The sequence below is a fragment of the Pelodiscus sinensis genome, chromosome 9, assembly GCF_052426305.1.
Source record: "Pelodiscus sinensis isolate ZL-2025 chromosome 9, ASM5242630v1, whole genome shotgun sequence".
Lineage (NCBI taxonomy): Eukaryota > Metazoa > Chordata > Testudines > Trionychidae > Pelodiscus > Pelodiscus sinensis.
The window spans coordinates 21,361,515-21,378,429 of NC_143060.1; the positions used below are offsets into that span (position 1 = coordinate 21,361,515).

Genomic DNA, 16,915 nt, shown 5'->3' on the forward strand with positions numbered 1-16,915 from the left:
CTTAATTTCCAGTTTGAATTCTCTTTCCTTTCCTGTTGGACTCCAAAGCATGAAGCTGGATTCTGATACCATGACTTCTATAGTATTGTGCTACTCAGAATAATCATTTAAGCTAATGCAAATCCCCAGTGTTCTGATTTGGAAAAATTTTGCACCTACTTTCCAGTGATGCAAAGGACCACACACAGTGCCCTGTTGACAATCTGCCCAATATGAGCAGGGAGTCATAATCTGGTTCTTACATACAATTCATGGTTTTATATTTAGGAATGGCAGGAATCTTTGTTTTACAAATGGTACAAAGACTAAGCTGGGAACAGCTATAATGCTTTCAGAGTTCTGCAAAGAAAAAATGTAGTTTTCAGTAGACCATGTAGAAGTGTGTGCAGGGAAATTCACACCTAAAATGAAACTGGTGAAATTTGTATTTTCACAGTATATGTGGTCCAAAACTTGCACTGTTCACATAAGTTAGTGCTGTGACTTGTCAGCAATTTTGGTTTTTCTTTTAAACTAACGCTTCTTTTGGTTTTGGTAAACGGATGCAGTGACAAAGCTGAAAGTCATAGATTAATCTTTTAGGGTCGCTTGACTTTACACGGATCTTTCTCTAGGCATTCATTTGGATGGCTGTCCAGAGAGTATGTATGTTTTGAATTTCAAGCTAATCAAAAGGATATCATTATTAACAGTGCCCTCTTGTTGTCAGATCCTGCAAAGAGAAGCAAAGAAAAATATGCAAACACATTTTTTTTAAAGAGCTATATTTAGGTAGAAATTTACTAATATTTGAGAGAGGCTGTCTGTCTGTCCAAGAACTCCTCCTAAATGGTAAAAGCTAGGACAACCAAATTTGGTATACAGCTTCCTCTTATCATAACTTAAAGCAAGGTTAGGAGTTGGTTGTGCCAGGAAAATGGGATGTGCCTGGAATGGGAATGCTTCTCATAAAACCACACAGAAAAGACAGAATCACCAGGCAGGAGAAAGGGGCTGACTGTGGCCCCCATCTGGGACTGCCTGAGCCCCCAAGCCTCTCATTCCCCTTTACGAAGCTCCTCTCCCTCTCCCCATTCATACAGGGACATTGCTGGCTATTCCTGGTTGTGAGGGAGTGAGAAGAATGTGCACAGTTTTCTGCATTCCTCACTCTGGCTGAGGAGCTCAGGCTATGTCTACACTGCAGACAAAAATTTGAAAAAGATAACGCAAATTGGAAACCACAATTTGCATATCTTTTTCCACTTTTTCCCCTGAAAGAGGCCTTTCCGAAATTTGGCTCATCTACATGGGGCCAAATTTCAGAAAAAAACCTCCTCTTTTGGAACATCCCTTATTCCTCTCACAGAGGAATACAGGGATGCTGAAAAAACACGTTCACTTTTTTGGAAACTGTTCTGAAAAAAGCAGATGCGTTCCTTGGACGCGGCAGAGCTTTTCTAGGATAGCTCTCATGAACAAAAATTAATTGAGTTAAGGATCTGAGCAATGCTGGGTAAATCTTCTAGCTAACTATATTTCCTCTAGATTTTCCTTGAGGCTCTGTAGTTTGTCCTGGAAAATATTACTGAGCAAGTGATTACAGAAAATTAACTCTTAAAAAGCTCTTTGGAACACACTGATAGTTTGAGAGAGAAGAAATTATGAAGCAAAGGGTTTCCAGTATAAGGGAAGAAAGAGAGTCACATGGGATTAAGTAAAGAACAAAAACTACTCTTAAAGCTTTCCTCTTACTGGAAAATACAGTGACAATAGCTTTGCCTTTGTGTCACTGCTCAGAGAAAGGAAAATATTAGGTGGAAGGGAATGTTTGAGCAAAATCCTTCCAGCCATTCTTACATTCTAATTTGGAGAGATAAATAGTAGTCTTTATTAACCTATGCTTTATTAACCTATCCCACATATTTTTTAAAGAAAGGGACTGTTCACCATAGCCTACTATATCCTTGAATGCTCTTTTTGGTTTTTAAACAGAATTTTGTGTTGGGTTAAGAGTTGTCCACTTAAGTTGCTGTAATGCATTTCATAGTCAGCTTGAACTTGGGGAATACACAATTTTCAAAAGTTGTTTAAGAAGTAGAGAAGGCTGGAGTTTCCCTTATTGTTGTTTCTTAACCTGTCCTTTCCCATCTTGCTGTCAATGTGCCAGACTCTTTGCTGTTTAATTTTTTTTTTTTAAGTTTAAAAAACAGAAGTGTCTTTAAAGTGATTTAAGCAGCTCCAGTTGATGTTTAGCTTTTGGACTGTAAGGTATAGACTGTATTTGTACAGTATCTACCATAATAGGGTTTTAGTCCATGGCACTACCACGCTACAAATATAATCCTAACAAGGGGCATAATCCTCCACCCACAGAAGTCAAGGGAAAGTCTCTCCTGGGAGCAGAACCCATAGATTTGGTGAAGCTTCTGCAGAGACTTTAAAATAACAAGCTTAGCATAGACCATCCCCCAAAACCGTGGTGCTAGGGGGAAGAGTGGAAGGTAGGAGCCAAAGGGGGGGAGGGGCAGGACAGTCCTGGGCCATACAGCTGCTCCTGCAGGGCAGACTGGGGGAAGGTAGTTTAAAGATTGCGTTAATAAACACAAGCACCCAAGGGTGCTGAAACAATGGGGGAGGGGAGAGCCACTGAGCCAGAGCACAAATTATGCATGAGGCAAAGCACTGCAAAGCAAGGGGCACAGCCAGGGCTGGCCTTACCATGAGGTGAACTGAGGTGGCCATCTCAGATGCCAGGCTGTGGGGGGGGGGGAGGGGAAGGGGCACCACTAGGACCCAGAGAATTGAGACAGGGTTCAAAGTTTTGGCCCTGGGCACAGCCGCTCCTTCGTGCTTTTAGCGACACAGCCAGCGGGCCAAGTAAACAGGATTTCTCCGCATTCTTTGCCAACCCCCCCCCCCTCAGCCGCGTTTGCTTTGCAGGAGGGGAGCGCTGCTGGGCTGCGGCGCGCACTCGCCTTTGCCTCCTGCTCCGGGCTCAATTGCCAGGCTGGACAAACCCACCGGAGCGCGGCTGGCTTGGGCATGGAACCCAGCGGCGCGCCCCGCCCTGCGGCCAGCCCTGCCCGTGGGCGCTGCGGGGCAGCGAGGGGCGGGGGCTGCCGAAGCACCGAGCTGGCCTTGCGGCGCGGGCTGCCCAGAACCCGGGCAGGCTGCGGGGCGCGCGGGCCGGGGGAGCAGGAAAGCCCCGCTCGGCTGAGCCCGGCCCTTCCCCGCGCTCCGGAGCCGCCGCCGCCAGCGCCGCCGCTCGGGCCCTGCGGCCAGGCTGGGACCGGAAAGGCCGCCGGGGGCGTGGGGACGGGGCGGGCGGAGCGCTGTCCTAGCCCGGCTGGTGCTGCGCGGCGCACGCGGCTCCCCGCGCGCAGGGCGGCACAAGCCGTGCACAGAGGTGAGTGAGTGGTCCCCGAGCTGTGCGGGGGGGTTGCAGCCTCTTCCCTGGGCAAGGGGCCCCTCACTTAGGGGGTGGGGCTGTGCCCCCCCACCTGCACGCCGCTCGGTGCAACCATGCATGGGGGACTCCACGTCCTGGGTGTCTAGGGGGGCCTGGAGGGAGCAACACACCTACAGGCTGGGCTTTGAGGGTTCTGGGGGTGGGGGGAGGTCAGACTTTATGCCACCTCTCTGGTGTCCACGTTCCCTCTGATTCCTAGCTGAACAGGAAAAGCTGTGCCACCCCAGACACTGCCAGTGCTCGCCCTCAGCCGGCATCCTCCCTCGTGCAAGGACGTGTCATGTTGCCTCAGTCATGGAGCGGGAGCTGGCCTTCACTAGGAACCCTGTCCCGGTGACTGCAGCCACGTCCGTGAACCCAGGTAAGTCTAGTCAGTGACCAGAGAAGTGTCTTATCCACAGGAGTTAGAGGTGGAAAGGCCCAGCTGGATCAGCATCCCGTTTTCAAGGTAGCTGAGAAGGTTTAGTAAGGGATTGGTAGGGAAACAGTTGGTAACAAACTGCAGTTCATCTGCATACACACCTTTACTCTTAGAAAGTGCTCACAAACATTTTTGGGATAGTGGACCACAGGTTGAAATGCCTGATCTCATTACAGCTTTTGCTTGATAGTGTGGAATATTAAGTACTGATGCTAAACCCACACTGAATGCTATTACAAGTGATTCAATAGCTCACTTCTATTAAAAAGGTAGGATCTCCTTCCTTAGTATGCATTATTTTAAATAAGTTTTTGCAAGCCGTTTATACATAGGAGACTAAGATACCACTAGTACTTAATGGGCTCAGTCCTGGTCCACTTGAAGCCAACAGGAGCTGTGCTGTTGACTTCAGTAGGAGGATCAAGCCCAGAGTGATTATATTAAATATGCAAAATACTTTAACCATTATTATTTGTATTACCATCACACCTAGAACTGCAGGCACAAAAATCCCAGCATAGTAGTTAGTGTACAGTCAAAACAAAGAGACCGTCTAAGCCCCAAAGAGCCTTTGCATAACTATTGTTAAATAGAAAAATTAATAATCATTGGAATGGTTTCCAATGAAGTTGTCACTCAATTGACAGTGTAGACAAACTTTATAACAGCAGGCAGGCTTTGTCACAGGACCTAATGCCATTACCAGCTTCAGCCGCTCCAAGTCCCCAGCACTCGCCACCGAACCATTATACCCTGTAATGGGTTCTGCTGTCAGTAATCCAAATGAAATTATTAATGTAATATTTTGAATGAAAGCGCTACCTTCAAAACAGTTGGAGTTTTTTAAGACCATATAATTGTATTAAATAAGTTTGGGTATTTTTTAAAAAGTCATTTAAAGTATGTTTACCCAACAACAGAATGGCTAGGCAGTCATATAAACATTATATAGTTCCAGTCATTCTAACAGCTACATGCAGCTATGTTCAATCACACCTTTCTTTGCTCAATATTAAAGCCTGCCAATCTACAAAAAGCCAGGACATTCCATCAATGTTGCAACTCTGTGACTCCTAGTGATCTTATCTATACAATTTCTTCAGCAAAAGTGCAACTTCAATCATGCTACTATCAGCGTAAGCTCCATTATAGATTGGAAGCAGGTGGGTTTTTTTAAAGACCACCTACTTTGTTTGAGGATACAATAGTAAGCACTCCTATTTTTGGTGTCCATGTTAGTACCAGTGCTAGTGCTGAAACAAATATTTGATTTATTATACAGTCCCGTGTTGTCCATATGTTTTTATGATCCCAAAATAGTTTGTGATGTGTCATATGGCACATACACTAATGCATGCATACAAATGACTTCAATGCCACTGTAAAAAATGTTATACTGGAAAGACTTCTCAAGGTTTCTATATAATATGTATACAAAATATATGTAACTTGGTCAGTTCATTTTATAGTGCTTTCAGTGTCTAGAACTTAAGCAATAAGTAACTGACCAAAGAAGGGTATGATTAGAGGCTTTGATGGCACGTTGACTCAGGGTATGATTTTGCTGTCAGAAAGCGAACTGTCTGAAGGATGTTTACTGTTATGGGGCAATTTCAGTTTATTGGAAAACACACCATTTACTTGAAGCACATTAGTGCTGTGATTGCTCATCACTGTGGTAGCGGATTACTTACAGCAGTCACTGAAATCAAGAAAGTTTGTGCAGAAACTGAAGAATTTGATAGTGAGATTTAGGATTTCAGTTTGAGGGACTTATCATTACAGGTTTAAAAAGATACAGTCTGTATTGAGTATAATATTTTCAATACTTACATAACACTATGTATCAACTTTTCTCCCTCTTTCGTCCTTCGATACCTTTCAATAAAGGAAGAGTTCACATTTCCTCACCTCTCAAAAAAAATCTCTGAAAACAAACTTCATATTAACATAAAAATAAATTAGCAAAGACTGGTCTTTCCAGGACAGTGTCCCCCAAAATATCATAAAAAGGGATCAGGATTTACAGCATTTCTAACAGCACAAATACGTTTCATGATTTAATGCTTTACTTCAAACAGACATCTCAAGAGAAATGTTTGTGTTCACTATAACAGGTTTTAAGATTCACTCTACTGTAACATGCCTGATATGCCTTCACTCCTCCAATATGCAAAGTGACATGCATAATTACAGGATAAAGATGATCAATTACTAATGCCAAACATTAAAATAGGGGAGAAATGGTCTTAATCTTTATTGAACTTGAAATATTTAAAAGGCACCTTCTGGGAATATTTCTGATCAAAGTTCAAATACTTCAACATGATCTATGGTTAAGTTGTGTTTAGTATGACCAGAACTAGTACAGGTTTGCAGTTGGACAGATATTAGTCATAATTATTTTTAAAAATAATCCTTTTGAAGTTTGATACTTAGATCTGTCTTTTTTTTTTTTTTTTAAGTGTTTGATCCTACAGGGATTTTTTTTTAAGTGTAGAGTAGACTTTAACAGTTTGGAAGTCAATGTTTTTATCATACGTGCTGCTTTTCATTTTGGGGGGAGTGGGTGGATCAGAGAATTGCGGTATTGGTAACTTCTACAATTTTATTACAAATTTTGTATCATTTGGCATTTTCTGTACAGTTCCAGATCCTTGAGAGTCTCGGGTTTCTTTTAAAAAAAATTGTTTATGGCCCTCATGTTTGTTCAGAACAACCTAAAAAGGTGAATCCTAAAGCCTCAAAAACCAGACAGCAAATAAAAACCATACCACATTTATCTTTAATAAGTAAGTGTTTGTGCCAGGCTTGACTTATGATTTTCTTGGAGTCTGTGACATCATTTCCGAGGGGAATTCAGAGACTTTGACTTATAATTCATCCTTTGAATTTGGCATAAGTGAACTCATTGTCTCATTCTGGATTAGCATTTCCAGTAGTGGCTCTCAGGTTATGTCTAGACTGCAAGCCTCTTTCGAAAAAGAGCGTCTAGACTGCAAGCAGTACTTTCAAAAAAGCAAGCCGCTTTTTCAAAAGAAAGCAGCGAGTGAGTCTGGATGCTCTCTTTCTAAAAAGCCCTGTTGTCATTCAAGAACGCCTTTTTTCGAAAGAGCACTTTCGAAAAAAGGCGTTCTTCCTCGCGAAATGAGGTTTACCGCCGTCGAAAGAAAAGCCGCGTTCTTTCGATTTAATTTCGAAAGAACGTGGCTGCAGTCTAGACGCAGGTGATGTTTTTTCGAAAAAAGGCTACTTTTTTCGAAAAAAACCCTGAGTCTGGACACAGCCTCAGTGGTGAGGCTGGACTATATTCTAACCCTGGAAGAGCTTGGAATACATTTGCTAGGAAGCTTTCACTGCCTCTGCCCATCTGCTCTATGTATGGAAGACTACATCCTTTTAATGAGCATCATTCACTTTAGGGCCAGATTTTGGGTCACCCAAGAAAAGTCAACACACACACTTTGGAAAGGGCACCAACAGGGATAGAATCTTCCTGGGACATGTAAGCAGTACTACTACAACCCAGAGTCAGTGGTGGAAGACACTGTGCCCCTTCAGAGCCCCTCCCCACTGTCTCATGGGCTTTCTAGCCAGTGGATCATGCGGTTTGCAGAACCACTTACTATTCTCTCTTTACTAGTCACCTAACTTGTTCACTAACTCCCTCTCCCCTGGGACTCCTACAGAGAAAGATGGCAGTTTAACTCTGTAGCATCCAGGGTTGCAAAATACCTTACCTGGCAGGTCTTCTTCCTTCTAGCAGTGCAGAGGTGGGGGACAGCCAATTGGTGCAGAGGCATGTGGATCGGACAAAGACTTCTCTTAGTGGAGAATTTATTGATAGAGATTCTCTAGGTTTTAGTCAGGAGGAGAGGATGAAAGAGGATAAAGCATGGGCCAAAGCAGACGAGAAACATTCACATACAAAAGAATCTGACATATCAGAAAAGGGCAGACAAATAAACAGTGACAAGTTTTTAAAGTGCTTGTACACAAATGCTAGAAGTCTAAATAATAAGATGTGTAAACTAGAATGGCTCATGTTAAAGGAGGATGTTGATATAATAGGCAACACAGAAACCTGGTGGAGTGAGGACAATCAATGGGACACAATCATACCGGGGTACAAAATACATAGGAAAAAGCCAAAAAGGAGTTTGATAAACAGCTAACCTAAAACTCAAAAGGTAATAAAATGTTTAAGTACATTGGAAGCAGGAAGCCTGCTAAACAACCAGTAGGGCCCCTGGATGTTTGAGATACAAAATAAGCACTTAAAGACAATAAAGTCATTGTAGAGAAACTAAATGAATTCTTTGTTTTGGTCTTCACAGCTGAGGATGTTAGGGAGATTCCCAAACCTGACCCATCCTTTGTAGGTGACAAATCTGAGGAATGGTCACAGATTGAAGTGTCATTAGAGGAGGTTTTGGAATTAAATTGATAAACTTAACAGTAACAAGTCATCGGGACTAGATGGCATTCACCCAAGAGTTCTGAAAACTCAAATGTGAAATTGTGGAACTATTAACTATGGTTTGTAATCTATCCTTTAAAACAGCGTCTGTAGCCAATGAATGGAAAATAATGTAACGCCAGTATTTAAAAAGGGCTCTAGATGCTATCCCGGAAATTACAGACTGGTAAGTCTAATGTCAGTATAGGGCAAATTAGTTGAAACAACAGTAAAGAATAAAATTGTCAGACACACAGAACATAATTTGTTGGGCAAAAGTCAATATGGTTTCTGTAAAGGGAAACCATATTTTACTAATCTGTTAGAGTTCTTTGAAGGGATCAACAACATGTAGACAAGGGAGATCCAGTCGATATAGTGTACTTAGATTTCCAGAAAGCCTTTGACAAGGTCCTTCACCAAAGGCTCTTACGTAAATTAAGTTGTCATGGGATAAGAGGGAAGATCCTTTCATGGATTGAGAACTGGTTAAAAGACAGGAAACAAAGGGAAGGAATAATGGTACATTTTCAGAATAGAGAGGTGTAACTAGTGGTGTTCCCCAAGGGTCAGTTAAGACCAATCCTATTCAACTTATTCATAAATGATCTGGAGAAAGGGGTAAACAGCAAGGAGGCAAAGTTTGCTGATGATACTAAACTGTTCAAGATAGTTAAGAACAAAGCTAAGTGATTGGGTAACAAAATGGCAAATTAAATTTAATGTGGATAAATGTAAAGTAATGCACATTGGAAGAAATAACCCCAACTATACATATAATAAGATGGGGGCTAATTTAGCTACAACTAATCAGGAAAGAGATCTTGGAGTCATCGTGGATAGTTTTCTGAAGACATCCACTCAGTGTACAGCGGCAAACAGGCTGTTAGGAATCATTAAAAAAAAGCAAACAGGATGTTAGGAATCATTAAAAAAAGGGATAGAGAATAAGACGGAGAATATCTTATTGCCCTTATATAAATCTATGGTACGCCCACAACTTGAATACAGGCAGTCCCCGGGTTACACGGATCCGACTTACATCGGATCCCTACTTACAAACGGGGTGAGGCAACCCCGCACTAGCTGCTTCCCCCCAGCAGACCAGGGAGACACAAAGCTAGCGGCCCCCCCACCCCAGCAGACCAGGAAGACGCAGAGCAGCTTTTCTCAGCAGACACCTCAGCTTGAGAATAAAGGACTGAGGGAAGTGAGGTGTGGGAGAATAAAACTGAGCTCTGGAGAAATGTTTGGCTAGAGTTTGCCCTACAATATGTACCAGTTCCAACTTACATACAAATTCAACTTAAGAACAAACCTACAGTCCCTATCTTGTACGTAACCCAGGGACTGCCTGTACTGTGTACAGATGTGGTCTCCTCATCTCAAAAAAGATATACTGGCATTAGAAAAGGTTCAGAGAAGGGCAACTAAAATGATTAGGGGTTTGGAATGGGTCCCATATGAGGAGAGATTAAAGAGACTAGGACTTTTCAGCTTGGAAAAGAGAAGACTAAGGAAGGATATAATATATAAAATCATGAGTGGTGAGGAGAAAGTGAATAGGGAAAAGTTATTTATCTGTTCCCATAATATAAGAACTAAGGGCCACCAAATGAAACTAAAGAAATAAAAGGAAGTTCTTCTTCACACAGCGCATAGTCAATCTGTGGAACTCCTTGTCTGAGGAGGTTGTGAAGGCTAGGACTATAACAGGGTTTAAAAGAGAACTAGATAAATTCATTGAGGTTACGCTATTAGCCAGGATGGGTAAGGAACGATGTCCCTAGCCTCTGTTTGTCAGAGGGTGGAGATGGATGGCAGGAGAGAGAGATTGCTTAATCATTGCCTGTTCGGTTCACTCCCTCTGGGGCACCTGGCATTGGCCACTGTCGGCAGACAGGTGCTGGGCTGGATGGACCTTTGGTCTGACCCAGTATGGCTGTTCTTATGTTCTTAAGGACTAAAATAGGGCGGAACTCCAGGGAGCTGGGGAATGTTACTCTTAAGATAAAAAAATAGATGACTATCCCTGACCAGAAATACAAAGTAGTGGAAGAAAGAGCAGGAGAGTATGAATCAAAGCCCTTGCTTTACACAGGGTCTAATCACAGTCTTTCCTTGTGGTTCCTAACCATAAACACTACAATGGCTAACACTTGCAGTAATGCTACTCTCCGCATAGCACTTTCAGACTGCAGGACGGGTAAAGAAGGGTGATGAGGAACAGAAGCATTTACTATGTCCTTTTAAAGTGCTGTAGAATGAAGCACACTTAGTCCCTATGTTTACATGAATACCAGGCCTGCCAGAAGCAAATCACTAAGCTCTCTAGCCAGGGCTCCCAGTAAGCCTAATTCTGGGGGCAGTAGAGAGAGAGCCATACTGTATCCCTGCATATGAAAGGAATTTTTTGTATTAAATATTGCAGCAAGCACCAACTTACAGATGTAACATTCCAAAATGTTGACTTTTATTTTTAAAAACAGGGAAAAGGCATTCATGTCACATTAGAGATCAAAATGTTCTCCATGTGGATTATGCATGTGGCAATGTGGTGTTTGGTACAAGCAGTAACGGGTAAGTGTTTAATTTTTAAACAAACTTTGCTTAGAAAATCTTCAGCAGTCTAATTTATTTCTCCTTCTGTCTGAGGCTGCGTCTACACTGCAAGGTTTTTGTGTAAAAACCTGTGGAGCATCCACACTACAAATGTGCTTTTGTGCAAGGAAATCAAGAATAAAATAGCAGAACAGAGGGCTTTTTCTGCCGTAGGTAAGCCTCCTTTTACGAGGCATAACTCCCTTTTGCGCAAGAGTTCTTGCACAAGAAGGCAAGTGTGGATGCTCCAGAGGGAAAAAAGCACAGGTGCTCTGATGGCCACTCTGTGACTGGCCATCAGAGCTTTCTTGTGCAAGAGCGTCCATGCAGTGTGGACAATCTCTTGCACAAAAGCACATTGCTTTTGAGATGTGCTTTGAGGTATGGACGTGCTCTTTTCTCAAGTAGTTTTTGTGCAAAAACTCTTGCGCAAAAGGCTTCTTATACAAGAAGCAGGTAGTGTAGACGTAGCCTGAGTGTTTTGAGAAAATGCCTTCCTTGTATTTAAATTGCAGAGCATCACACTATTGTAATTCTGATGTCTACCTTAGTAATTTTCTTATAAAAATTCATTTTCAGTTAATTGGATAATGCTGTTAAGAATAGTGGCTCTGACTCTCTATTGCCTTGTCACTTACAACTGTTCAGAGGATATATGATGCTGTTGTTCTGAATTGGGAGCTTTTTGCACCCACACTATACAACTATAAACAAACCTACAACGTGCAAAAAATGGAGGATCAGGCTTTGTGTTTATTGAATCCAGAGCCAAATAGTGCAAAAGATAAGAGCCACGCATCCATTGGCAACTTTATCTCTCTTTTGTTTATACTGCTTATAGCTAAAGTTTCACTTTTGCTTGATGTGTGAATTTAAGGCTATATACAGGAAATAACTGCTAGTAAGTTTTTTTTTTTTTAATTTGAAGTTAGAAGTTTGCTCGGGTTACATGAGAGGAAACTTTCACAGACACTCCATTTCCAAATAGGCTGACTTGACTAGATCGAGAAATAAATAGAAATGCTGTTCCATCATTTTCCACTGCCAATGTCAGTTAATTATAAAATATTTAGTTTCCTTCTCTCATAGGTGTGTGTTGATTCAAAGGGTCTTCTTAAGTAATATTAAATGTAAAGGCACCTCTATTTGAGCTGTGTGTTTTGCCTTCCTAGTCTTGCCCCAACACAGGAGCTATGAAAAGAAAAATAAGGAATGTCCCCCATGGTATTATTCAGAGGCAGTTTTACCATTCAGTAGATGCACGATATCTGTGAGTAACTGCATCTGTGGATGCAGATATGGATACACATTTTGTATCCACACAGAACTTTAATGATTGCTGGCATTTCACTATTTCTGCATAGTGTTTTTTTGTTGAGAGAGAAGATAAATAAAGTTTTATCAGGTGCTTCCTTGGCTTGTTTTATCCATTAAGAAAATAGTTAGGCTTTCTTTCATTATGTCTCTTAAACCAAGGGACGTTACTGCCATGCACAAGTCATTATCCAAAGTCCTAATTTACTACTATTAAAGGATTCACCTTTGCCTTGTGAAGTACCCTATACTCAACACCCTTCATTTTCAGTTTTTAACAGTTTATTCTTTAACAGGTTTTCCCCTCCAAAATTCCCAAATAGAAAAGCTATTGGGGGGAGCCAACTTTGATGCAAGTTTTAGATCACTCAAATACATGAAAATACTGATTATATTAAGAAAATTCAATACACTACTGTAGGCAGATGTATTTGTGTTAATAATCAATTAATCTGAATTTAAATGTGAGACTGATCCAGTAAGGTAGTGTACTGAAGGAAGCGTGCACACCATACTCTCTTCATCAGTGCTCAAGTTGATTTTTTGCGCCACTTTTCACACTTTAAAAAGATTTCTAATAAATACTGATACAATTCTGGAAAACTTCAAAAAAAATTAAAACCAACAAAGGATTTTGCGTACTCTATGAAGGGATAATGTAATTATATATAATGTTTGTTTCCCCCATTGTATTGTAGAAAGTTGTGATAAAGGAGACATGATTGCTAGCACAGATTCTGTGGTCCTTCCTGGATCAAACATTACCTTCTTGTGCCGGCTAAAACAGGGTGAACGATGCAAGGAGCTAATTTTCAATAGTTCTGAAATGGTTCTTACATATGGAAGACACACATTTATTTGCAAATGTAAATCGAATGAAAAACTCATCTGCGGAGTTGACATCTATGTTGGAAGTAAGGAGAAGCTATTTTCTATTCTAATACTTTCTTCCTAGAGTATCAGCTGTGATGTGCCTCCGAGAAGCACATCACAAAGTAGTAGCAGGATAACTACTTCAGCAAGTCCATTAGGTGATGGATAGGTTATTTTAGTCAGAATGAATTATTTACACTGGCCCAGATTTATTCATCGAGGTACTCAATCACTGATCTCCTCACATGCATGTATGGGTATCCACCACTGTAATATCATATGCTTTACTTTGGGGAGGGAGTGGACACATGGATTGCCAGCCCACTGTATACACATTGATTATCATTGCTCTTGTAAAATATTACACAAGCCTTTATAAAGTGTGTGTCTCTTCAACTCTCTTCAGTGGAATGCCCCTTTTAGGGTATGTCTAGACTAATTGCTCTGTCGCCAGAACCATGTAGATTAGTTTATTAGACATACCCAAATGAAGCGGCGATTTAAATAATCACCGCTTCATTTAAATTAAAATGGCTGCCACGCTGTGCCGATCAGCAGTTTGGCGGCACAGCGCTATAGTCTGGACGCTCCACGGTCGACATCAAAGGCATTTGTTGACCTCCCTGGTATGCCTCGTGGGATGAGATTTACCAGGGAGGTCAACAAATGCCTTTGATGTCGACCACGGAGCGTCCAGACTACAGCGCTGTGCCGCCAAACAGCTGATTGGCACAGCGCATCAGCCATTTTAATTTAAATGAAGAGGTGATTATTTAAATCACCGCTTCATTTGGGTATGTAAACTAATCTACATGGCTCTGGCGACAGATCCATATAGTCTAGACATACCCTTAGTGTGACGGAGGCAGAAGAGTTGAAGGTCATGGTAGCTGGAAAAATCCCTAACAAGATTGCTCCTGTGGAGGATGCAGGGTTCCCCTGAAGGAAAATGCATATACTAGACATGAGCCTAGAACAGATCTGCTGGAGGCTAAATCTAAAGATTTGTGGGATGCGTTATGAACTCTCAGTAGTTCCCCTGTGAATCCTATTGTGAACAGGGAGCCGTAATGGGAATCCCACATAGTTTCTAGTAGCCTGTAGGAGCTAGTTCTTGTGACGTGGGTTGGCTTGCATTTCTTTTGTCTCTTGTGAAAAAAACGCTTTTTAAGAGCAGTTGTCAGTTGCTGTAGGCAGGCTTTTAGGCCCCAAGTGTGTACAGAGTGTGCACATGGAGTCCCTGTATATCCATATGGACTTCACTTGGTCTCTGTGTAGTGGTAAGCCCATGCAAAAACAGTTTGCAGAAATTGAGGCTTTAGTTGGTTCTAAAAACTCAGTCCCCCATAAAAGAGCTAGCCAAAAGGAGAATCTGAACCCTGATCTCTTTGTTTTAAAAAAACGTGGGCAACAAAATAAAATGTAGTACTCATGTAGAAGAAGGTATCTTAATACCTCTGTTACCTGTTTTTACCTCAAATATTGACAAGAGTGTCTGTTAAGATCCTCCAGATCAGCCAAGAAATGTATCCTGCATTCAGTATGGAAGAGATGGGCATATTACTTGTACTTGGGATAAAGGAAGACCTACTCACATAGAAACTACATATGTGATACAGTAAGTAACTGATGGACAAGGTGCTTTTAAGCCTACAGATAAATAACTTGAAAACTTAAGATTTCTTTTTTTTAATTGAGCTGCCCCTGAAAAGTCAGGTTGCTTATGTTTAAGACCCTGCCATATCACAGATAGGATTTTAAAAATCCTGTCTCATTATTTCCACTATTTAAATCTGAAATGTCAGTGTTGTGATTTATGAGGTTCTGTCCAGAAAGAAGAAAGCTGTTGGGTGGAGGTGGTGGGGGGGGGGGGGGCATATCAAGGTTATTGTAGGGGAGATTGTGGGAGCACAACTTTGAAGGCAGAGCCACCACCAGCAGCAAAATTCAGAATTAAGAGTGGCATGGCATGCTGTTAACACCCTTACTTCTGTGTTGCTACTGGCAGAGCACCTCCTTCTGAGCTGGGTGCCAGGCCAACAACCACAGCTGTCCATCTACTCAGCTGTAAAGTCGATAAAGTAGTAAGGGTGGCAATACTGGTGATCCCTCCTAAAATAACGTTTCATTCCCTGCAACTCCCTTTTGGGTCAGAAGCTACAATTGGAGAAATGCTGGCCTTCCCCGTGAAATCTGTATTCCATAGGGTAAAAGCAAGCAAAGGGCCAGATTTCATGGTCTAAGATGTGTTTTTCATGGCCAAGAATTTGATAGGACCCCATTTATGTTTAAGCCATTTGATGAGAAGCACAAAGACGACAGTCTAGGACTCAGGTTCATGAAAGTGAGTCTAGTTGCATACAGAGCTTATTTAGCTCACTATTTTCTTGTAGAGGCTACACCACAATACCACAGCATATTCTGGACTAGGCAGGTAGAAAACTGTACCTTGTTTCTAGAAATGCTTGCCCCTTGAAGCTAGATGTTTAATACTTGGACCTATATTAGACAGCGGCGTAAGCTTTCCCCTTCTTGGGAAAACATTTACAAACTGTCCAGTGTCCTAATACAGGTCCAGGGCAGGTACTTCTCGGCTCTGTTATGGCATGATCTGAAGTACTTTTAGTAAGAGGCTCATAGTTTGTATCTTTGACATGGCACTCTGCTAGGCCATGTCTGCACTAGGAGATTATTTTGAATGTATTAGTTTGACTTTAGGTCACCTGATTTTACAAATTCAAAGTTCCATGTCCTCACTACGAGGAAAAATCCAATGTAGTCTGAGGCAGGCTCCATTATTCTACCTTGGACTCAGAGCCCCAGGAAGCACTCTGGAGAGCTGCAGGAAGCCTCCTGGATGCCGATTAGTTTGAATTAATGGCACCGGAGCATCCATGCTAATATTATTTTGGACTTACAGGTTCAGGAATAGCGTTATTCCTTATGAAAAGCAGTACTACAGAGTTCTAATTGTGCGGCCACTTATTCTGGAATAATGGGCTAGGTAGTGTGGACACATCACTTAAAAATTGACTTTGGGGGGCTTATTTCAGACTAAGGTCCTAGTGTAGACTTGGCCCTAGAGAAACAGAGGGTGGCCATTGTTCAGAATGTATTACCCAAGTTTGCTGCTCAGACCCCAGGTAAGCTCCCTGCTATGATCCTATTGAGGACCCATAATATATACCTCCCTTGGAGTCTAGGTTTCCCTATATCCTGCTGTAGAAGCCCAGGGAGCTTATACTCATCCCACAAAGGCTGCCCACCTTGGTACTTAAAAGGAAGAGAACTACATCATTTAGGTCAAAATGTACAGGTGGTGAGAAACTCTTTAACAAAAACTCTCCTCCTCCTTGCCCCAAGTGGCCCTATTGAACCTGCCGTGGAGTTGGGGTATTTTATTTTTGTCCTTTGCAAAGACAGGCTCAGATGCTGCTTAAAAAGGCTTTGGACACCAATAAGGCATTTTGTCCTGCAAGGGCTCAATTGTGCTGTGCTCTCTTAGCCGGAATATCACTGGTGCTTGTATAAATAATGGAAATCTGCTATTGAGTGTCTAATTTGATAAGAGGATATGAAATTATAGACTATGAGGGAAGCACATCTCTCACTGTTGTAAAGCAGTATTGTTGTGTCTAGACTACATCCCTCTTTCGACAGAGGGTTGTAAATTAGACACTTTGAAATTGCAAATGAAGTGGAGATTTAAATATCCCACGCTTCATTTGCATAATCACGTAATGGCGCTCTTTCAAAAAAGGGCCATTTCGAAAGTAAAACCACGGTCTAGACACGG

The 16,915-nt window shown here is 41.9% G+C and overlaps 1 protein-coding gene across 3 annotated transcripts in view; it reads left to right on the forward strand.

The window, feature by feature from the left end:
* Window positions 1-2,767: 2,767 nt before the first annotated feature.
* IL12RB2 (interleukin 12 receptor subunit beta 2) overlaps window positions 2,768-16,915 on the forward strand; it is a 45,923-nt gene continuing 31,775 nt past the window's right edge. For 2 of the 3 annotated variants that reach the window (XR_016350253.1, XM_075936190.2), the window contains exons 1-5: window positions 2,768-3,388; window positions 3,651-3,812; window positions 10,821-10,911; window positions 12,945-13,160; window positions 14,623-14,737. Coding sequence is in view for 1 of the 3 variants with exons in the window: in XM_075936190.2 (XP_075792305.2) it covers window positions 10,854-10,911; window positions 12,945-13,160; window positions 14,623-14,737 (389 nt within the window). In the remaining 2 variants the exon portion in view is untranslated. Of the gene's footprint in view, window positions 3,389-3,562; window positions 3,813-10,820; window positions 10,912-12,944; window positions 13,161-14,622; window positions 14,738-16,915 lie in introns of those variants that run through there. The other variant, XR_016350254.1, reaches the window with a different exon arrangement.